We start from the raw sequence: 24,526 nt of genomic DNA, 5'->3' as shown, positions 1-24,526 counted from the left end.
TTTCTTTTATCGTCGCCTTGTCCCACGTCACGTAGGGTCGGCGCTGCTCTTCTGGATCCTTCTCCTCCATAGTTCTCTATCCATTGCCTCTTCCTTCTTCCATCCTTCCTCCCTTAGGCCCCCAGATATCTTATCCTGCCACCTCATCTTCGGTCTTCCTCTCCTTCTCGCTCCTTCAATCTTTATATCTTCAACTCTGTTTCCGATATACTCTTCCCCTTTTCTCTGTAAGTGTCCGTACCACCTTAGTCTGCTCTCTTGTATCTTTTTCCCCATGGATCCCACTTTCACAGTTCCTCTAACAAATTCATTTCTAATCCTGCCCTTCCTTGTTACCCCACACATCCACCTCACCATCCTCATTTCCGCCACTTCTATCTTCCTCTCCTGGGCTGCTGTGATTGGCCTCGTCTCTGCCCCGTATATCATAGCAGGCCTTACCACCGACTTGTACACTTTCCCTTTCAACCCAATGCTCATCTTCTTGTCGCACAACACTCCACTCATTTTCCTCCAATTGTTCCAACGGCAATTTATTCGAAACAAATTTATGCGTGTTTAAATTATAATGCGAAATACGCACCCCACAAACTGACCTTGCCAATAAACAGAATGACACACTTCTATGTTTATTTGTTATATCGTGGTGATTACTTGTGGATGTCTTCGATAAGCTGTTTTAATTCATAGTGTAGCTCCGCTTATGTTAGTAACGAAGTCACAAAAAAGGTAATTTTATGTATTGATAAATGATGCACTGTTATTTACGTGGAAATGTTGGTGTGTGTTGGCAGCTAGATTTCAATGTTCTGTGCTCAGTGACGAAAAGGCCAGCCATGGACGCGCCTGGGGGCGGACCTGACAGGGGGCATTTCGGCTACAGCCTAGAGACAGCTCCCTGCACTGAGGTGTGGCGTCCCCAGTTCAGCGGATGACCGCTGATCGGCAGACAGGTCACCTGTTCCTGTCAAAACTTCAGGCGGACAGACGTGACGTCAGTTACCCCACTTAGCACACTATAGCTTTTCACATAGTGTTCGGTTTGCGCTCATACAGCGTAGATTGTAATTGGATCAGTAAAGAGTGAAACGTCACCTTGAAGAGGGGAGCACCGTAATCCTGCTGGCGCACGGATATTAACTTAATCAGAATAAATCAAAAGATACAGCACCGTGAAATAAATTTCTTGTAGCTGTAAATTAGCTATTGTTTAATAACTGTTGACGAAATTACTGCCCAGATGAACAAAGAAGCTACCAACAGTGGCTCCTCAACTACTGTTCAGCGAACATTGCTGCGTAAGGGCCTTCGCAGCAGGCTCGAGGTTTGTACACCCCTGCTAACTGCTCCTCATTGGCGAAACCAGTCCCGCAGTTGGAAACACAGCATTGAGACGGGTGGTCTTTTCAGATGAATCACATTTCATGCCTCATCGGACCCTGCAACAATCGTCGGAGGGGTCCAGGACAGAGGAGGGAGCAGTTAGTTCTGGGGAATGGTTTCGTGACATTCCCTGAGTAATCTCGTCATTCTGGAAGGCACAATATGTCAACATAATTCCTTCTTCACAAGCAGTTCGTTTTTCCTGAGTACGATGGCACCTACCAGCAGGGCAGTTTCCAACTATTTGCAGCGTTCGACGAGCAGTAGGATGAGTTTGCCTTAGTAGCCTGACCACCAAATTTTCCTATCAATAATTCGTGGGGCCACAGAGCCGTTCACACGGACAGAGCCGTTCACACCACGGATCCTCCACCGTGAAATCCAGCGCAGCTGACAATGGCAATGACATTGGTGTATCTCCACATCCCTTACGCCACAGAACCTCATTCTAACTCTTCCAGTATGCTTCTCAGCAGTCCGCACTGAAAAAGGTTGTTACTCAGGCTTTTGACAGGTGGTCATGTTAATGCGACTGGAGAGCGTACATTCAGATGTTTTGTAACGCAGTTAATTAATCCTTGACCAGCATTCTAACTAGATTTTTATTTCAAAATTGACATAAAATCTGACACTACACAAGCACCCATCCAGCAGGACGGTATGTATTGGCGGAGATCGATACACACTACATTTTACCTGTAGTTATTAAGATTTGTAATTTTTATTAGATGCTTTATTAACTGCCTGTAAAATTGCGTTGTTTGGCCAAAATTCGTGGCCTGTTACAGGTATCTTAATTTTGAATAGTGCACTGGAGAGAAAAGTGTAGATCTGGTGATAAAGTTGTGCCATATCTGTAATTGCAATTTTTGACGGCTTGGAGAGTATTGAATGGTCACGAGCTCTACAAGGGAGCTTTGCAGTTATTTAATCTTAAATACTGGACGAACTATTACATGTAGATTTAAATTTAAAATATCGATATAAACCATAATTTTGGTTCTCATGTAATGGTGCACTGAGGGTGTTACTTACGTATCAAAAGATGTAAGTTAAGCAGGTGAAACTACGAAACTCGTAAGTGACGTGGTGTAGCATTTTTCGGGAATGGGTGAATCCAGACTATAAAAGGGCGGTCGTCTTGCTCGAGGAAAAGGTCTAGAATCATTTGGTTGAAGTCACATCTATGTGATTCTGCCACGTGTAGGAACACAGAAGTTTTTTGGGTCGTCAGTGGTTGGACAGCAGTATTTCATGCAAATTCCCTGTGGACTAAGAATAGTTCGGCACTAGTTAGAGCTGAAGTAGGATTGGGAGTCTGATTCTGCAGACTGAGGTTGGACTTTGACTCAGGTTGGCCTCTGAAAGACGTGGACTTTTTCTGCTACTAATCGACGCCTAGGTTGTAGCATTGTATTAGATGGTACGCGATTTATCTTCATTTTGGCTAACTTTCACCTGTGAGCACAGCACGCATTTCACGAGCTGCTTTCAGTTACTTAATTTTATATAGCGAGTGTTCCCTAACCGCTTTACTGCGGTCTCGACTCACTATCTAACCACTGTTTGACTTCACCAGTCTTCGAATTACTGTGAATATTTTGAATACGTTAAACATAATTAGGAAAAAACTATTATACAGGAACTCGTTATTTATCGTAATTTGTACCTAGGTACAGCATAGTTAACATTTGCATTGTTGATTAATATCATCAGGGGAAACTTTATTCTTTGTTTTTAATTTTAGAGCGTACTTAAGGGAAAAGCGACGAAATATTAACCCCAGAGAAGACAACAAGGTCCACCGTCCACATTTTCAGTCCTTTTCGTCTCAAGAAGGAGCAGGACAGCGCATCACTATGTGACGACCAGCGGCCGTATTGTCGTATGGACCGAAGGTGGTCATCTTGTGAATTCTGAAAATACGATTGCGAATTATCTATGTCTTCCCATAATTTTCATCCTTAATTTGGTTTCGGTTTTATTTATTTATTTAACGGTTTCTGAGGGACCACTTGATGGTAAACTACTTGGTCATGGAAGGAGTTTGTATACAGTCTATTTGGTGTCACCGCCAGTCACCACACTTGCTAGGTGGTAGCCTTTAAATCGGCCGTGGTCCGGTAGTATACGTCGGACCCGCGTGTCGCGACTATCAGTGATTGCAGACCGAGCGCCGCCACACGGCAGGTCTAGAGAGACTCCCTACCACTCGCCCCAGTTGTACAGCCGACTTTGCTAGCGTTGGTTCAGTGTCTACATACGATCTCATTTGCAGAGACGACAGTTTAGCATAGCCTTCAGCGACGTCATTTGCTACGACCTAGCAAGGCATCATATACAGTTACTGTAATTACTTCAAGAATGCATTCTGAACAGATAATATTGTGAATAACGTACCGTCAAGAGCGAAGTTCATCATTAATGGATTAAAGTTAAGTATTAAACTAATTACGTCCGCTTTCTGAATTCTCATTCCTTGTCATGTTCGTGACCTCACGTCCGTATAGTTCTTCCCTCCTCACGCTAGCCTGCGTGAGCTAAAACGCGTGCATTTCGGCCTCCACTCGTAACACGGTGTTGGCTCTTCAGCTAACACAGAAGTCTATAGAATGCTTGTTAGAAAATTTTTGTATAAAGGCATTAAGTAACTGACAAAACGCGAAAAACTGAGAAGGAATATAAGAATAAAAAACATGTTACGGAAAAAGCTCTATGTTACTTTGTCCGAGTAATGTACAGAATACAAGGAATGTATAGCAATTTTTATCTTCAAACTGCTGGAAACCTATTGAAAATGAAACCTGCTATATAGAACATATCGTTCTGTACAGTGCTTAATCAAAGACTATACTAGTGCATATCGTTTTCCAGCCTAGTGGTTCGGAGTTGTTTCTGAGTGAGTCAGCGACAACCCGAATTATGGAATATGCGTACAGGGTTAGCAGAGTTGGAAACTGGAGACCCTTCAACAACCTGCACGAAGTCTCACAACTGCCGCCACAGATGAACTCGACTGCCCTTTCCTGGGCTAGAAATATTCTTGGTGCGCTCCATGAGTTGCTACAAAATATAACGTTATTACATATAATAGAGTGAAAGTAAGCAAACAGGTCTTCTCGTTTCAGTATCACAGAGAGCGGAGATCGTTCTTATAGAGAAAATAATAGTACTCAGTTTTTGCACGAGATCTTGAAAGTGATTCTATCAAGAAAAAGATGTTTAAGACCAAAATGTTTGGAAAAGACTTGCCTGATAAAATCCTGTACCGCTGGCTGACTCAGTTGCACTCGAACTACGTCATAACATAGGTCCAAAATCAGGTTCAGTGTTTCCACAGGTGACATGTAAGCCCAGTCTACAAAATTAACCTCCTTGGAAACTTCGTAAGCTGGAGCCAGGTCAATTTCCGTTAGATTCTGGTGAGCAAGCTGCAAAGAAAATAAGGCTATGACTTCAGTTTCTATTTTTGTACAGTGTTTAATCTAGAACGCAGAACTTTAATATTTTTTTATTCAACTACTCTGGTAGAATCCTACCTCTTACCCACTGATAATTGCCAGTGTCTTTTAGGTACTGTAATTTAGAATGTTATGATGTTAACTCACATTGTACACTGTGTGATCAAAAGTATCCGAACACCTGGCTGAAAATGACTTACAAGTTCGTGGCGCCCTATATCGGTAATGATGGAATTCCATTTGGTGTTGGCTCCCTCTTACTGTTGATGACAGCTTCCACTCTCGCAGGCATACGTCCAATCAGGTGCTGGAATGTTTCTTGGGGAATGGCAGCTCATTCTTCACGGAATTCTGCACTGAGGAGGTATCGATGACGATCAGTAAGGCCTGGCACGAAAACGCCGTTCCAAAACATCCCAAAGCATTCTGGTCAGGACTCTGTGCAGGCCAGTCCATTACATGGGTACCACTCCGCCACAGGCCTTGCATCATGAACAGGCGCTCTATAACGTTGAAAGATGCAATCGCCATCTCAAAATTGCTCATCAACAGTGGGAAGCAAGAAGATGCTTAAAACACCAACGTTGGTCTGTGCTGTGATAGTAACACGTAAAACAACAATGGGTGCAAGCCCCCTTCATGAAAAATACGGACACAGCATAACACCGCCGCCTTCGAATTTTACTGTTGGCACTACACACACTGGCAGATGACGTTCACCGGGCATTCACCATACCCACACCCTGCCATCGGATCATCACATTGCATACCGTGAACTGTCACTCCATACAACGTTTTTCCACTGTTCAGTCGTCCAGTGTTTACGATCCTTACACCACGATAGGCGTCGTTTGTAATTTACCGGCGTGATGTGTGGCTTATGAGCAGCCTCTTGACCATGAAATCCAAGTTTTCTCACCTAGCTGTCATAGTACTTGCAGTGTGTCCTGATGCAAATTGGAAATCCTGTGTGATGGGCCGGCCGCGGTAGTCTAGCGGTTCTAGGCGCTCAGTCCGGAACCGCGCGACTGCTGCGGTCGCAGGTTCGCATCCTGCCTCGGGCATGGATGTGTTTGATGTTCTTAGGTTAGTTAGGTTTAAGTAGTTCTAAGTTCTAGGGGACTGATGACCACAGTAGTTAAGTCCCATAGTTCTCAGAGCCATTTGAACCATTTTTGAACCTGTGTGATGGTCTGGACAGATATCTGCCTGTTACGCATTACGACCCTCTTCAACAGTCAGTTGTCTCTGTCAGTCAACAGATTAGGTGGTCGGGCTATACACTTTTGTGCCGTACGTGTCCTTCACGTTACCACTTCCACATCGGAAACAGTGGACCTATGGATGTTTAGGAGTGTGCAAATCTCAATTACAGACGTATGACATCTACATCTACATTTATACTCCGCCAGCCACCCAACGGTGTGTGGCGGAGGGCACTTTACGTGCCACTGTCATTACCTCCCTTTTCTGTTCCAGTCGCGTATGGTTCGCGGGAAGAACGAGTGTCTGAAAGCCTCAATGCGCACTCGAATCTCTCTAATTTTACATTCGTGATCTCCTCGGAAGGTACAATTAGGGGGAATCAATACATTCGATACCTCATCCAGAAAGGCACCCTCTCGAAACCTGGCGAGCAAGCTACACCGCGATGCAGAGCGCCTCTCTTGCAGAGTCTGCCACTTGAGTTTGCTAAACATCTCCGTAACGCTATCACGGTTACCAAATAACCCTGTGACGAAAAGAGCCGCTCTGCTTTGGATCTTATCTATCTCCTCCGTCAACCCGATCTGGTAGGGATCCCACACTGATGAGCAATATTCAAGTATAAGTCGAACGAGTGTTTTGTAAGCCACCTCCTTTGTTGATGGACTACATTTTTTAAGGACTCTCCCAACGAATCTCAACCTGGTACCCGCCTTACAAACAATTAATTTTATATGATCATTCCACTTCAAATCGTGCCGCACGCATACTCCCAGATATTTTACAGAAGCAACTGCTACCAGTATTTGTTCCGCTATCATATAATCATACAATAAAGGATCCTTCTCTCTATGTAATCGCAATACATTACATTTGTCTAAGTTAAGGGTCAGTTGCCACTCCATGCACCAAGTGCCTATCCGCTGCAGATCTTCCTGCATTGCAATTTTCTAATGCTGCAACTTCTCTGTATACTACAGCATCATCCGCGAAAAGCCGCATGGAACTTCCGACACAAGCTACTAGGTCATTTATATGTATTGTGAAAAGCAATGGTCCCATAACACTCCCCTGTGGCACTCCAGTGGTTACTTTAACGTCTGCAGACGTGTCTCCATTGAGAATAACATGCTGTGTTCTGATTGCTAAAAACTGGCAGTAGTTGGCAGCACAATGCACCTAATATTAGAAACGTATGGTTTTTGGACTGTTCGGATAATTCTGATCGCATTGTGTATCTTAATACACTACAGTTTTAAAGTATCCACAACGGTAGTTGAGTGCGCAGTGTGGCTTTTTCCTTGAGGGGCGACTGGCACCCGTGAGGTCAACTGACGCACCACTTCACTGAGAAGCAGCAGCTCCAGATCACGAAAACTGACAACGGGGCAGGAGAGAGGGGAGCTGAACCCCAGGCCGTCCATCTCTTCCTTCTCTTCCTCTCTGTCCACCGCCACCGCCTCCTCTCTCTGTTCTCCGCCCTCCTCCCCCTCCCCCTGTCATCCCCTCACTTACTACCATCTCATCCTGCTTCTCTCTCTCATTCCCTCCCCTTTTTCTGTGCTTTTTCTCCTCCCTCCTCCCCCCCCCCCCCTCGTTTGTTCAACTCCTCCTACGGCTTTATAACGGGTACTGCAGCGTGATGCGGCCTCAATGGAAGCAAGTCATGTGATTCAAATCCCATCAAGCCGTTCAGATTGAGGTCTTTGCTCGTATATCGATTAGGGCTACTGAAACACAAGATGCAATTTTTCTGGCAAATTTGGTGGTATAGGTGAATACTGTCTGAGAAATGTGTCACTATCACTACTACGGTAAGTAGTATAGAAGTACTACATCAAAACATAGCGATTCATGCGGCAGTTTTACAATATGAGCAGCGGAAACGTAGTAAGCGACAAACCTCTTTCGTTTAATCATTTCGTCACAGAGAAAAAGTTTCGTAAACGTGCAATTTTTGTTTCAGGGCTCTCAGTGCTCTCTTTCGCAAACGATGGATAAGTAAGCAAAGCTATTCACGCATCGTGGGCTACACTTCTTTTTCATCCTCACCCAACCGCTTTGATGGGTGGGTGGTTCGTACCCCCGCAGCGATTTTTTCCAGAAAATAAATGTTATACGTAACTAGTCTGATTAAATCGGTCCAGTGGTTTACTAGCAGATGTAGAGCATATACGTGTACACACATACGTCATACGAAAACCCATTTTCATAATTTTATCGGTTTCAACGTGAAGCGAGAAAGTGACTTGGCGCACGGTAGTTCAACCACTACCCCTCGCCAACCTGCCATGCCTACCGAACATCACAGTGTATGAAACTCGTGAAGTTGCTGGTTTTTAATTCTAAACAATAACTTGCATTACAGATTTGGTTTCATTGATAAATGTTTGAAGACAAGGAATGCTGTTTGTGTGTTGAGCTGAATGTTAAAGAAAGAAAAGATAATAATGTGGACTACATTTTACATCACAGAGATAAAACTATAACTAATTTTAATTTTTCGAGTTATCTGCTGTTAAACATAGTCGGATAACCTACAATGAAGACAAAATTGTGAGAGAGATCACTACGCACTGAAGAAAATCTACGTTTGCTACTATATTAATTACTGTCTGCGAAGCCTGCGGTTTTCCAGATCTACAGTCGATGTAAATTGCTTCGATAATTTTGCATCGAAGTTAAGGCTTCTCATCGTTCGCTCCACGTGTAATGCTTCCAGGTGTGGTACTATTCTTATCAGGGAAGTCTAGTGAGATAATATCAGTAGCTGTGACAATGCGCCATAACAATTCTTGCAACGTCATGGCGACAAGAGCAATGAAAACTCTGCCTTATGAAAATCCACTGAAGGATAATACACACTAAGAGATTTAACTTGAGATTATTTGCTACTAATTTAAGACCAGACTTGCAATATGGCAATATAATGGATATTGGAGCGTGATGTGGCCTAAATGCAAGCATGGAGGCGAAGTGATTCGAATCCCTTCCGGCCATTCACATTGATAACTTTGCTAAATCGCTTCAGGCAAATGCAGGGATGACTCATTTGAAAAAAGAGACGGCTGACTTCCATCCCCGTCATATTGCATTCCAAACCTGTGCTCCGTCTCTAGCGACGTCATTATCAGAGAGACGTGGGAAGCTAATATTTTATCCATCCTGATATAAGATGATTTATATTTGACTACCTTTATCTTGTTTGCATCCCCGTTTCATCGTACATAATATGTTACACAAAAGAATTCGCAGGGCGAACGAGATACCCATCAGGATATCATTACAGTAGCTTACACTGCAACTTTCTTAAAAGGAATTTCCGTGAAGCCTTACCTTGAGAGGATTTGGAGTGAAAAAAGTGATCTCGTGACCTCGTTGAAGTAAAGCCTTAGTTAGTGCATGAAACGGCTTCTGGTGACTTATGGCAGGTGATGGAGCGACCACCAGTATCTTGGAGGCGAAGGAGCTGTGCACCAATACCAGCAGCAGGAGAAACGAGAGAACCAAGGAATCTGAAAGAAATCGCAACTACCTTAATAGCTACATATATAGTGCAGCTGAAATTTGCATAGCAAGCAAGGTATGAAATTTCTTAATGCTACTCAAGTAAAACTGCATTATCTCACAATAGCTTGGTGGCAAGCGACTAAAATAATGAAAGGGACAAAAATCTCGTTTATTTTGCTAACGAAACAGGTAAGATACTACAAATCGTCTACAACAATATCTGGTCAGTATGGGACCCCCTGTTCCTATTTCCATAACTATGCCACAATACGTGAAACACTCTGACGTGCATAACCTACTATATACACTTTCGTACGGTGAGCAGCTCACTATTTAACATTTTGTAACTATATTTTTCAGTCCACTTTGATGTATGTCATACATAACATAGCCCTGTGTGTGTGTGTGTGTGTGTGTGTGTGTGTGTGTGTGTGTTTGCGTGCGTGCGTCCGTACGCGCGTGCGTTTATGCGCGTGTGTAACAGAAAAATTGGTGGATGATTGTAAATTTGCGAATTTATAATAAATATACTGAAATTTGTAACTACATTAAAAGCTTCTTGACGCAAAAAAGTTCCAAACCGACCCTTTTACAACGTATACCGTGATTATTCGCAGTGCATAATGTTTCTGAGATTCCTAGTCATGTGTTATCGCTCCACACAGCTCGGGAGATAACGACTCATATTTGTCACAACGATAAGATACTCCAGAACAAGGGTTGCCGAGATTTCCGCTGGCGGCCCATGCTGTGGCCCGAGTGACAAGACGCTCGGCCTCACTTGACATTTCCATCACCTCCACGCCTCTCTGTCTCAGCGCTTGGCGGGGGAAGAGGGGAAGATAACAAATGCGTCTTATCTAACTGGCAGTGCAGTTGCGCTATATACGACATCGTTTTATATTCCATATTTCTCAATACCGCAGATTACCAACAAAACATGTTTTCAGTATTAATTAGTCATTTTTGGCAAGCAGAGGACGGAATATAATTTTAGTTGGTACATATTATTTACATAAGGTTGCCGCGTGATGTTGACTTCTTTAGTTTCATGGTCGAAAATATTTCTGTTACACTAATGTATCGATGAAAATTTTGTGACACTTTTGTAACCTCGTTATGGAGAAAGATATACGTGAGGAAATCGATGTGCAGGTCCTGGACAGTTGTAACGTAAAACTATTCCTCATTAAAACTGGAATTAGCATGCAGGTCAATGAGCTACATCGGCACATGCACAGAGGCGCTTTCAATTGAAGCGCGAAACGGTATTGGAAACAGATGTGAGACTGACACTGTCCTCAAAACCTTTACAAAACTATCCTTGCAATTCTTGCAAGGCCGCATTGAATTCTTCAGACGTCACGCTTTCTTTAACGTCAGTGACCTTACGGAACTGGACTGTGTTTCTCAGAATGTGTCCCTTCTACAACGCGATTATTTTTTTTTAATGCATCCCCATTAAATCAGAAAGAAGTTAGCTTGCAATGTGTCACTGTGGGCAGTGTACGGTCAAGTCCGCTTAAAATGCGAAATCTCGAGTGCGTTCCAATTTTCGTTCCTGCACTCCCTTTTCCTTCATAAATTTAACAATAGCGAGTTTTGAACCTAAAAATGGTTCGAGGTGTGTTCCTTGATTTAACCAACGTAATTTGCAGTAATGTATGAGATCTCCATACTTTTCACTCATTTCCACTGCCAACTGTTGCAGCTGACAATGGAATCATGTGTGTGACTTAAAAAATTTTACTCTTTGTACCACTAATTCCTTCAAATGCTCCATACCTGAAAATTTAGCGTAACGTGCTTTTTGATGAACACAGAAAAGAAACCGATCTGTCAATAGTTGCAATTTTTTGCTGTTTCATTGTCATCTTAATATTTAAATTTCTTTTGTATGGTACTGTAAAGTCGTTTCATAGCCACAAACAGTACTCATAACTTATGCGAATTGAGAATTCTCATCCTTCTTCTTCTGTCGTTCCCATTCAGTTTAAGGGATTGTGACGATACATTGCTAGACTGCCACTTTTTATGCAAAAAGCCACACTGGAGCTGTGCACGTACTTCAGCCACGAACAAGTAGCGAAACGTAAAGTGCGCTGACACTACAACTCTACCTTGCTCAGAGAGTTGTGCTGAATGGAAAATGCTAAGTGAAACATCGCGATGTTTTGGGTGCTTCCTAGAAGGAGCTAGCAAAGCCAACTGACAGGTCGGGGCTTTTCTCGAACGTGGCCCACATACGTTGCACGCGTAAAGTTTGGCATACCATGCGTGGCTGGCCGTACCCTAGGACATTTGCCCAGCCACGGTGACATGGCAGGGCGCGTGGGAGTGGGGAGTTAATGGTGGTAGTGGTTCTGATAGCCAAATGTGATTTCATCAGCCATTAATAAAAGACCAAATCTAGACATTATACATAACTATAAGAAAAACTTCACAGTTTGATCTCAAAGTACTCTTTATCACAATTGGTCGTAAGGCAAGAAAAGTTAACAGTACAGTGTCAAGATGAAATATAATTAATGAAGTTTAAGTAGAACAAAATGAATATTTGACGTCCGCAGCTCGTGGTCGTGCGGTAGCGTTCTCGCTTCCTACGCCCGGGTTCCCGGGTGCGAGTCCCGGCGGGGTCAGGGACTGGGTGTTGTGTGATGTCCTTAGGTTCGTTACGTTTAAGTAGTTCTAAGTTCTAGGGGACTGATGACCATAGATGTTAAGTCCCATAGTGCTCAGAGCCATTTGAACTATGAATTTTTGACCATGGAAGTGATAGCAAAGTGTGTGTGTGTGTGTGAAGTTCCATGCGCATTATACAGTAAGTACAACGAAATTCAGATGCCCATGCTATTTAAGCACATTGATTCAGCAAAGATCACGATACTGTACGCAAAGGGTCGATATGAAACCAAATACTGTCATGACAAACATGCAAATCTACAATTACTGCAACTAGGCAGCCGGTTATACTTCCTTCTTCTGAATCATTACTAGCATTTTCAATAAATTACCAAATTCGTTAAGTAAAGTTCACATGAAAACATTACTTAATTAAAATATAGATAAGTCAGGTACGTCGGTTAGATTAACTTAAGTGCAGTGCAACTGGTGCGTTAAACCTTACAGGATCGAGTGGTGACCAGACAAGATATGCTATACAATAAATATCCAACACGACACTCTGCAGAATAGAACATACATGAGATGTATATCAGTTGGCTTAACACACATCAAAGTCTTCACACAATCTTGGCAACTGCTACACTAGACCTTGCAGAATCGAACGTTAACCTAAGATGGGTAGCGTTACTCATATGGAACCATCTGATTGACAGCCTCAGCGTTATCAGAACAATAAATATTTAACGTTAAAGAAACAGCGAGACGTTTGACAGTTTAACCTCTCAATAAAACACAACAGTCCATTGCAACACGTAAAATACGTAATTCAGACACCGGTGGACAAACGAAAACGCAAGCTAGACAGTAACTCCAACCAACAATGGCAAACAGGAAAAGACGTTTCACATTGGAAAATAAATTACGCAGTTGCTTGAAAGCCCCACTCACTGAAGTACACAGGCCGGCCGGTGTGGCCGACGGTTGTAGGTGCTTCAGTCTGGAACCGCGCGACCGCTACGGTCGCAGGTTCGAATCCTGCCTTGGGTATGGAAGTGTGTGATGTCCTTAGGTTAGCCAGGTTTAAGTATAGCCTGTCGGTAAACTGAAGAGCGATCGCGCGAGTCCCCACTCTGCCTACCCTGCTACGTCACAGGGCGCTACTACAGGCTGTTTCCGGCCCTGCCGCGGCGCGCGCTTTAAATCTGTGGCGGAGCCGCCTACAGATACGTCTCGGCTGCATTCATTTACAGACAAATGCGTTAAGAGTATAAGGAAAACAAAAGACAATAGCTTCTTCGAAACAAAACATTAGAGAGTAAATAATATTAACATAAGAACGGAAGTCCAGTGTGTAGAACTTAAGGCTTGTTCTTACTTTGTGTTTCTACTAAAAGGTAGAAGTTCTCTTTGAAGGGCTGCATTAAAACTTAACAATTCTTGTAACACGAAGAGTGTTTAAAAAGTAACCAGAAATTTTTAATTACTTGTGTGGTATTAGTTCGATTCGCATTGCTTTTTTTGTCATTGTCTTCGTAAACATGTCTGGAAAGTATTTCCAGGTAAATCCTATTTCACGCAATGTCTTGTGTAAAACATCTTTCTGCAACGAAAATGTATTTTTTGTTTCACGCCAGTGAGTAATTTCCGTAATGTGGGCATTATTATTTGGTTTATGTAAAAGTTCTCCATCGTTTCTCGAATGATCGATTTTGTGAAACTGTCTATAACGATGCGTTTCCTCCCTAAATTATTAGCTTTTTTCGCGCCGATTCCAGTAAACCATGCGCCTTGTTTTCACGTTCCTTCCTTATGCGTCCTGTTTTGGTGAGGCTGACGTCTGCATAAACTGCAGCCCTTTGATTGGGACTGGTAATACTAGCCAACAGTTCTTTTTGTGTAGCCTGCTTAACACAAGTTGCAATAACGTTAGAGACGTTCGAACGCTCGTTCTGCGCAAGTATCTCCTTCGTATTCTGCACATTTTTTTGCAATGCAGGGCGATTATCCATCACTTCCGGATACTGAAGTCACGCCGAACTACAACGCTAGATAGGTAACGGGCAAGTGGCAACTGATTTTGGGTGGCCCTGTAGGCCAGTGGCAGGGTTCTTCCGGGAAAGGCCACTTCCCCCACCAAAAGCGCTGCTCGCTCTTGAGTTTACAGACAGACTACAGTTCTACGTCCTAGGGGACTGATGACCTCAGAAGATAAGTCGCATAGTGCTCATAGCCATCTGACCCATTTGAAGTACACAGTTTAACAACAACGCTTGTTCAGGCAACACTGACGCAACTGAATGAACTGGACAAACATGACATCAAACGCATCAGAAAAAAATCACAAGATTGCACGATCCACAATGGGCAACAAAACAGCATTGCTCACACTACGCTTGACCTCTTACAGTCGCAGCTGAGCATCGTGCCAGTCTGATGCCGCCCCTTTAACTTCCACAACAACGCGGGAGTGACAGGTGTAGTACGTACTACAGCGCCGTATTCAACTCACAGCAATCGGCAACTCGACGTGCTACATTCGTTGCACGTGAGTCTACAGCATCGATTCGGTCATTGTTTTTGGTACATGGCAGCGAAGAAATGACAGGCAGATATGTTGTATTCAATGCCGGGTACGCTGCAACATCCATAAGCGCGTCGTACTGCACGCGCGACACTGAGACGTGGCAGACAAACTAACAGTCCGCACGACCCAGGTCTGCCCTCCTCACTCACCGTCGAAGCCACAACTCCCGTACGCAAACCGAGTGCCGCACGAGGCTTTCCCTTTCACCATGGCTTCTCAGCGCCTTTCGTAGATCGACTCCACACTGAGCAGCCGTACCACCCAGCGCTGCTGCACTTCCACAACAAGCCCCACAGTGCATTCGTGGCATGTCTTCGTGGTCTCGATACCCAGAGACGAGCTGGCACAGTTGTCTAGCCACATTAAGCCTGAAGGTGGGTGGCCAAAGAACTGCAACGTGACAGTCCGACAAGTAGACCGATCTTGTCCAGAAGTACCACTCGCACGAGAGGCTGGGAGAAACCAACGAAGAACAGATGCACAAGAACTCCGCAACTAACAGTGCAAGGACTAAGGCTGATTCTTCCTCACAGAATTTAAAACCATAAAATATAATCAACACCAAAATATGTTGTGCCACACAGCACCACAACTCGACGAAGACGGACACTAACCTAACCAAGCTCAAGTCAGACTCTTATAATGACGGTCTGATATATTAATGATTGTTCGCCCCCATTTACAACCGTGCGTAGCTGCCACCGAAGTGACAAGGAGGTGGTGCGGCGACTGATAAGCATACAATATTTCGACAAAAATTTATTAACATTAATAATCAGCAAATAATCAAATAGTAAATGTAGAAACTTTTCATGCATACCATCTTGCAGCTGTATGAAAATCTAGAATTTATTTAATTTATGAAAAAAAAACAAATGAGCTGTTATATTTTAAACTTAATGTTTAAAAAAACACAAATTTTATAGTTAATAACCTCAATTTTTTTCACAGTTTTAAATAGATTTTGAAAATCCTAGAGTTTCATACACCTTTACGTATGGTTTCTATGCTGTGCAAAGTTCATCGAAGAATCTCTCTTACTTATGAAGAAAAGTGTACATAGAGCACCAAATGCAGTCATTAGTAAGTGAAAAAAAGATGAAACTTCACATGTAAAAAAAAATTTATTTCGATTTTTTTTCGAACTTCCACTGCTGTCTTCAGTCCTGAGACTGGTTTGATGCAGCTCTCCATGCTACTCTATTCTGTGCAAGCCTCTTCATCTCCCAATACCCACTGCAACCTACATCCTTCTGAATCTGCATAGTGTAGTCATCTCTTGGTCTCCCTCTACGATTTTTACCCTCCACGCTGCCCTCCAATACTAAACTGGTGATCCCTTGATGCCTCAGAACATGTCCTACCTACCGATCCCTTCTTCTGGTCAAGTTGTTCCACAAACTTCACGATGGTTCCTTTAAAAGGGCACGGCCGTCTTCCTTCCCCGTCCTTCCCTAATCCGATGAGACCGATGACCACGCTGTCTGGTCTCCTTCCCCAAACCAACCAACCAACCACAAACTTCATTTCTCCCCAATCCTATTCAATACTTCCTCATTAGTTATGTGATCTACCCATCTAATCTTCAGCATTCTTCTGTAGCACCACATTTCGAAAGCTATTCTCTTCTTGTCTAAGCTATTTATCGTCCATGTTTCACTTCCATACATGGCTACACTCCATTCAAATAATTTCATGAACGACTTCCTAACATTTAAATCTATACTCGATGTTAACAAATTTCTCTTCTTCAGAAACGCTTTTCTTGTCATTGCCAGTTCACATTTTATATCCTCTATACTTCAACCATCATCAGTTATTTTGCTCCCCAAATAGCAAAACTCCTTTACTACTTTAAGTGTCTCATTTCCTAATCTATTACCCTCAACATCAACCGACTTAAATCGACTACATTCCATTATCCTCGTTTTACTTTTGTTGATGTTCATCATCCTCCTTTCAAGACACTATCCATTCCGTTCAACTGCTCTTCCAAGTCCTTTGCTGTCTCAGACAGAATTACAATGTCATCGGCGAACCTCAAAGATTTTATTTCTTCTCTATGGATTTCAATACCTACTCCGAACTTTTCTTTTCTTTCCTTCACTGCTTGCTCAATATACAGATGGAAAGACATCGGGGAGAGGCTACAACCCTCTCTCACTCCCTTCCCAACCACTGCTTCCCTTTCATGTCCCTCGACTCTTGTAACTGCCATCTGGTTTCTGTACAAAATGTAAATAGCCTTCCGCTCCCTGTATTTTACCCCTGCCACCTTCAGAATTTGAAAGAGAGTATTCCAGTCAACATTGTCAAAAGCTTTCTCTAAGTCTACAAATGCTAGAAACGTAGGTTTCCCCTACCATAATCTAGCTTCTAAGATAAGTCGTAGGGTCAGTATCGCCTCACGTGTTCCAACATTTCTAAAGAATCCAAACTGATCTTCGCCGAGGTTGGATTCTACTCGTTTTTCCATTCGTCTGTAAAAAATTAGAGTTAGTATTTTGCAGCTTTGACTTTTTAAACTGATAGTTCGGTAATTTTCACATCTGTCAACACCTGCTTTCTTTGGGATTGGAATTTTTATATTCTTATTGCAGTCTGAGGGTATTTCGCCTGTCTCATACATCTTGCTCACCAGATGGTAGAGTTTTGTCATGACTGGCTCTCCCAAGGCCGTCAGTAGTTCCAATGGAATGTTGTCTACTCCTAGGGCCTTGTTTCGACTCAGATCTTCAGTGCTCTGTCAAACTCTTCACGCAGTATCTTATCTCCCATTTCATCTTCATCTACATCCTCTTCCATTTCCATAATGTTGTCCTGAAGTACATCGCCCTTGTATAGCCCCTCTATATACTCCTTCCGCCTTTCTGCTTTCCCTTCTTTGCTTAGAACTGGGTTTCCATCTGAGCTCTTGATGTTCATACAAGTGGTTCTCTTATCCCCAAAGAGATTTTTTCCTGTAGGCAGTATCCATCTTACCCCTAGTGAGATAAGCTTCTACGTCCTTACATTTGTCCTGTAGCCATCCCTCCTTAACCATTCTGCACTTCCTGTCGATGTCATTTTTGAGACGTCTGTATTCCTTTTTGCCTGCTTCATTTACTGCATTTTTATATTTTCTCCTTTCATCAATTAAATTCAATATTTCTTCTGTTACCCCTAGGATTTCTACTAGCTCTCGTCTTTTTACCTACTTGATCCTCTGCTGCCTTCACTACTTCATCCCTCAGAGCTACCCATTCTTCTTCTACTGTATTTATTTCCCCCATTCCTGTCAATTGTTCCGTTATGCTCTCCCTGAAACTCTGTACAACCTCTTGTTCTTTCAGTTTATCCAGGTCCCATCTCCTTACATTTCCATCTTTTTGCAGTTTCTTCAGTTTTAATCTACAGGTCATAACCAATAGATTGTGGTCAGAGTCCACATCTGCCCCTGGAAATATCTTACAATTTAAAACCTGGTTCCTAAATCTCTGTCTTACCATTATATAATCTATCTGAAACCTGTCAGTATCTCCATTCTTCTTCCATGTATACAGCCTTCTTTTACGATTCTTGAATCATGTGTTACCTATGATTAAGTTGTGGTCTGTGCAAAATTCTACCAGGCGGCTTCCTCTTTCTTTTCTTTGCCCCAGTCCATATTCACCTAGTATGTTTCCTTCTCTCCCTTTTCCTACTACCGAATTCCAGTCACCCATGACTATTAAATTTTCGTCTCCCTTCACTATCTGAATAATTTCTTTGATTTGATCATACATTTCATCAATTTCTTCGTCATCTGCAGAACTAGTTGGCATATATTCTTGTACTGCTGTAGTAGGTGTGGGTTTCGTATCTATCTTGGCCACAATGCTGTTTGTAGTAGCTTACCCGCATTCCTATTTTCCTATTCATTATTAAACCTACTCCTGCATTACTCCTACTTGATTTTGTGTTTATGACCCTGTAGTCACCTGACCAGAAGTCTTGTTCCTCCTGCCACCGAACTTCACTAATTCCCACTATATCTAACTTTAACCTATCCATTTCCCTTTTTTAAATTTTCTAACCCTTCCTGCCTGATTAAGGGATCTGACATTCCACACTCCGATCCGTAGAATGCCAGTTTTCTTTCTCCTGATAACGACGTCTTTTTGAGTAGTCCCCGCCCGGAGATCCGAATGGAATATTTTACCCAAGAGGACGCCATCATCATTTAATCATACCAGCACAGCAAAGCCGGTTTGGTTATTGTTACAAGGCCAGATCAGTCAATCATCCAGACTGTTGCCTCTGCAACTACTGAAAAGGCTGCTGCCCCTCTTCAGGAACCACACGTTTGTCTGGCCTCTCAACAGCTACCCGTCCGTTTTGGTTGAACCTACGGTACGGCTATCTGTATCGCTGAGGCGCCTCCCCACCAACGGCAAGGTCCATGGTTAATGGGGGGACTTCCACTGCTATGAGTGTGAATTCTGAATCCTTCCTGGTCATGCTAGCAAAGTTTATGAATTTATTTGTAAAAGTATATATAGTGGAAAGTAAAATTTCCTGTGATGCCTCTCCTGCTCCAAGTCGGTCCGTTTGACGTCCAACCCCCCTTAATAGTTTGTAGAGGAAGCTGTTTCATGTATTTTCCATTAACGACCAGATACCAGATCTCACGAGCGCTCTTGTCGAGGAGGACATGGTGCACTGAAGGCCAAACCACGAGCCATGCGATCGTAGGATATCGGCTTTCCACAATGCCGCAGGATTCCTGGTTGAGCCGCCGGCCGTGGTGGCCGTGCGGTTCTAGGCGCTGCAGTCCGGAACCGCGGGACTGATACGGTCGCAGGTTCGAATCCTGCCTCGGGCATGGATGTGTGTGATGTCCTTAGGTTAGTTAGGTTTAAGTAGTTCTAAGTTCTAGGGGACTGACGACCTAAGATGTTAGGTCCCATAGTGCACTGAGCCATTTGAACCTGGTTAAGCCGTGCGCGGCTTGCGGTCATGCCGGTTATTGCTCGTCATCTTGTCTTTATCGTTCTGGCGCCTCGTTTTTTTTTTTTATTTACTAGCGTCACTAAGTTGCTCGCTTGCCTGCCCGTGAGTGGAAGCACCAGCGCTTATCGATAAGTGCACGGTCGTACTATCTCTGGAGCGACCGCTAGTATTTCCGAGTCATCGTCTGTAGGATTTCAGTCGGTGGGAACGGAGCGACAGTGAGGTGCGGACAGCCAAGACTCGCCGACCGTTGCCGACACACACAACTTGAGTGCAGTCGACCGTGGTTGGTCGTTCGGTCGGTCGTCTCTCCGGACGAGACCGCTTATGGAAACTCTGTGTGTTTCGACTTGTCATTTCTCCTTGTGGTTCCACGGTGATTGGTTTCAGGATTGTCGGAGTTCTTGGTGCAAGTGCTTACGAGGAAATGTGTGTAGCTTCTGTGATTTCCACTGAGCACATGAACGCTGTCCGCATACTGGAGTAGGCAGTCGTTCGGTTCGGACATAGAACCGAGTGTGTGTTTCCTCGCCGTGTTGATGTTGTCCGGCACGGCGTCTAGTTCCACAGCCTTTGGTGCTGGTCATATTTTTCAGTGGATATTCTACCTTGTCTGTTTTTAGATGCCAATTTTGAAGATGTAGCGCTGATGGTATCTTCGTCCTCCACTGATATTTTCCGTCCTCTTGCGGTTGGTCGACGAAGGGAATTGATTAAGTTGTTGGTCGGTCCTTGAGCCGTCCCTGGGTCGGGTTGCCATCTGATTACTTGATCTTATTCTTGGCTGCCTGCCTTATCTAATCTTACGTTAGAGTTATCTCCTCAGGCCGACCCTGGGAACACTTCTGAACACCATTGGTCTGTTGTTGTTTTTTTATTGCGATTTTTAGTCTCAAGTACTGTGCGAGGCCTTGAGCCGTCTATTAATATAGCTTGTTTTCACTTTAAGATAAGGCCTTCAGCCATCTTAAATTAAAACCTTAAAGATTCTTGCTTAAACCTATTTTTTTTAAAAAAACGGTATTTTTCCCATTGTAAATCATTATTGTTATTCTGGCTTTAAGCCTTGTGTTGTTCTATGTTCAGTATGTGGCCTTCAGCCGAACTTCACGTGAAATTAAGATAAGGCCTTCACTCATCTTAAATTAAAATTTGAAAATCACTTGTGTAAAACCTCTTAAAATTTTCTTCTCTATCTGAAATCCATGTTATCCAGGTCTTAAGTCGTCAGTTTTTCTATGCCCAGTGTGTGTGGCCTTCAGCCGAGTATTAATGTAAAGTTTTGGTAACTAAGACCTTCAGCCGTGTGTATTATTTCAGCAATTTTAATAACTTGTGTTCGGGCCTTCAGCCATATTGTTTTTAAATGCCTTTAAGGCTTGTGTAACAGTAAGTGATCTTGGCCCCTTTCCACAGCCATATCCTGATCCGCTCTGTCCTGCAAAACCAGATTTCACTACTGCTAGGCAAGTTAGCATTCACATGTCTGTATTCGATGAAAAAGGTGCTGACGTGTGAGAGAGAGGAAGGAATGTGGGCTACTGCAAAGGGTGCCATTCGAGAGGGAGGGCCTGTTCGTCAACCAGACTTCGCGATAATCTTGTTCGCCGGCCGGTCCAAAAACTGACATAAAGGGCAGCTGCTCTCGCTTGAACGTTGACTCTGCCGAGGCCGATATCTCGAGGAGGAAGTATCAGTGTGTTGTTGTGGACTCTGAAGATAAGACCCGCGCTTACAATGCAGGCGAACGCCGCCTGGAGTGCTATTGCCTTTGGCATCGGTAAGATATGTGCTAAATGAGGTAGTCGCGAGAGTAGATGAGTGGTAACAAAAAAAACCACCCATTGTAAAATGTCCAATACTCTCAGAAGGTTGCCACGAACGTTCGTGCCGATAGCTAGCGTTTATAGTTAGGTGAGATCGTGTGCTGTGTATCACACGTGAAGGTGATCCCCAAACATTTGATCTGGTCCACTAATGCCAATGGTGCCACACCTCTTCTGATAGACCTCTACTGACAAGCATAGCACCAGATTTCGTCAGGTTTACACGGCCTCCCGCAGCAGTCCCGTACTGGTTTATCCTCGCGAGTGCCTCTCGCACTCCGTCCTCCGATAGAACCAAGAACACCACATCATCTGGATAGGCGAGGCAGATGAAAGCATGCCCCCTTCTTGTTATCCCTGTAACACTGGCTCAAGGGCAATGGCGAAAACAAGCATCGACCGCAGACGGACCAACCGCATGATATTAATAGGGCCCGCCACACAGCCATTGACCAGCACTCGCCACGTAGCACCTCGGACGAGCCGCACGATGATGTGTATAAACCTGCGGGGAAAGGTCATCCGTCGGAGTACGTTTTCTAGTCAGTCGTGACACACTGGCAAAGGCGTAGCCGAACCCCTCTGTCACTAAGGCACGGCGACTGTGGCAGGTCGTGGCCAGAGCAATGACGTCACGGTAATCGCTGAGTTCCGTCTGAATGTTAATGTCGCCACCAAAGAACGTTTGATCCAGAGAAATGACTTGTGGGATGACTCGCCGAAGGCGAGCGACAATAATCCGGGTAAAAATCTTGAAGTCACAATTTTACATGGTCAATGGCCGATGACGCCCAAATTGCCCGGCCTCCCGATGCATTGGAGACCGGCATAAGCAACCCTTCTACGAATTAGGGTGGGAGGAGAAGATCAGGGTTCATCAGTTCTTCATACATCGCACTCCAGCGTGAGCGTATGATGTTGTGGAATGTGCTGTAAAACCCCAGCTGAAGCCCGTCAGGACCTGGGGCTTTGCTCGCCACACCCTTATGAAGAGCATCAGCGACGTCATCTCCGTAATTGTCGCTGTGAGAACCTCCGCAGGAGCCCCGTCGAGGGAACCTGTCAAGGAGCGGAGGACATCAGTCGTTAACCCAATGTTCTGCTAGTCTGATGTATAGAAGGCGTTTACGATATTATTCAGGGACGTCAAACGGCAACCACTGGCGTATCGAGGGCGTTGACCAGCTGTCTCCAACACCCTGCTTCTCTCGGATAATATAATACATGGACGAGGGTTCTCCTAGTACACAATCGCGACATCTTGCTGGCACAATTGTGCCAGTTTTGAATAGAATCGCGACTGTTCCCGTCGCTTGGCCGTGCCCGAGTGAGCGTAAACATCGATAACTCGGACTCCGTGTAAAGTCACAGCAAGACCCTTAGCCGATGGTAGGTAAATCACGTCACCTACCCCAATACCTTCGTCTAAAAGAATAACCATCCCACTGTCACCGTCAGCACACGACGTGAGATAAGAAACATAGCCATAGATATCGGGAAACGTCGCTAGGCAAACTTCCGGGAGAAGAGCAACATCGAGGTCCGTCTAACTCAACATTTCACGGTGCGCCTGTAGTTTGACAGAGGTGCCAATAGTGTTGACATTGATGGAGCCAATCCCGTAAACTTGTCGCGTAATTAGGACTACTGGGACGCACATGGAGGCACGGAGAGCAGCAGCGAACAGTAACGTTGTCCCAGCAGGCTGCACACCCCCATCCAGTAACCCTCTCGATTAGCAGTCGTGGCGTGGAGCAGCAGCATTCGCTGCTGTCACAACGGTGTATTAAAATTGGAACAAATGAGCCCTCGGTCACAAGTTTTTAATCTTATTAACCATATTTCAACACTTCTAAGAGTGTCTTCACCACAATTTAGACATTTAAAGTGGTCTATAATATAATTACAAATTTGGAGGTATAAAAAATATTTTTATATAAAACAGTGTAAGTACTGGCTAACAATACAAGACAGAGACAGTACCTACATGTTACGTATAAAATGAATAACAAGCCAGAAGGGCGTTAGTCACAAAATATTTAAAGGGAATGTGTGAAGGCGAGTCCCTAAGGGCTGCTCATACCTGTATAGCCAGGTATTAGCAGCCCTTAGAGGCTCCCCTTCACACATTCCCTTTAAATACTTTATGACCCCGCACCCGCTACCAAGGCAAACAGCAGAAGTCCCGATAAAACGAAATCAAAATGCAAGCAACTAGAGTGCGCAAAAAACAAAGCGACTTATAGCAAATAGCCATACTTAAATTTGTGATTAAATCAGAATTAATTACAATATCCACATACTGTCACTGAAGAAATTCTTGTACTTTCATTAACAGAATCAGTTTCAGACTATTTAAACACACAATGACAACTGGCCTCCCAGTAACTCGTAAGAATTTATGAAACTACTCATTTAGAATTAGACACGCGTCTCTCAGACACACTACTGCTACATCTACATCTACATTTATACTCCGCAAGCCACCCAACGGTGTGTGGCGGAGGGCACTTTACGTGGCACTGTCATTACCTCCCTTTCCGGTTCCAGTCGCGTATGGTTTGCGGGAAGATCGACTGCTGGAAAGCCTCAGTACGTGCTCGAATCTCTCTAATTTTACATTCGTGATCTCCTCGGGAGGTATAATTAGGGGGAAGCAATATAGTCGATACCTCATCCCGAAACGCACCCTCTCGAAACCTGGACAGCAAGCTACACCGCGATGCAGAGCGCCTCTCTTGCAGAGTATGCCATTGGAGTTTGCTAAACATCTCGTTAACGTTATCACGCTTACCAAATAACCCTGTGAAAAATCGCGCCGCTCTTCTTTGGATCTTCTCTATCTCCTCCGTCAACCCGACCTGGTACGGATCCCACACCGATGAGCAATACTCAAGTATAGGTCGAACGAGTGTTTTGTAAGCCACCTCCTTTGTTGATGGACTCTCCCAATGAATCTC

The 24,526-nt window shown here is 43.9% G+C and overlaps 2 protein-coding genes across 3 annotated transcripts in view; both read right to left on the bottom strand.

The window, feature by feature from the left end:
- Positions 1 to 24,526, bottom strand: part of LOC126335559 (UDP-glucosyltransferase 2-like) — a 470,415-nt gene that overhangs the window by 212,511 nt on the left and 233,378 nt on the right. The gene's annotated exons all lie outside the window — the stretch shown is intronic.
- LOC126335560 (UDP-glucosyltransferase 2-like) overlaps positions 1 to 24,526 on the bottom strand; it is a 121,911-nt gene that overhangs the window by 77,973 nt on the left and 19,412 nt on the right. For both annotated transcript variants that reach the window (XM_049998980.1, XM_049998979.1), the window contains exons 2-3: positions 9,387 to 9,565; positions 4,636 to 4,814 (exon numbers count right to left, since the gene is read on the bottom strand). In XM_049998980.1, the coding sequence (XP_049854937.1) occupies positions 4,636 to 4,814; positions 9,387 to 9,565 (358 nt within the window). The remainder of the gene's footprint in view (positions 1 to 4,635; positions 4,815 to 9,386; positions 9,566 to 24,526) is intronic.

This window comes from Schistocerca gregaria, chromosome 2 (assembly GCF_023897955.1).
Source record: "Schistocerca gregaria isolate iqSchGreg1 chromosome 2, iqSchGreg1.2, whole genome shotgun sequence".
Classification (NCBI taxonomy): domain Eukaryota; kingdom Metazoa; phylum Arthropoda; class Insecta; order Orthoptera; family Acrididae; genus Schistocerca; species Schistocerca gregaria.
Note: the sequence above shows the minus strand (reverse complement) of the source record. Positions and strands in the feature narration are given on the sequence as shown.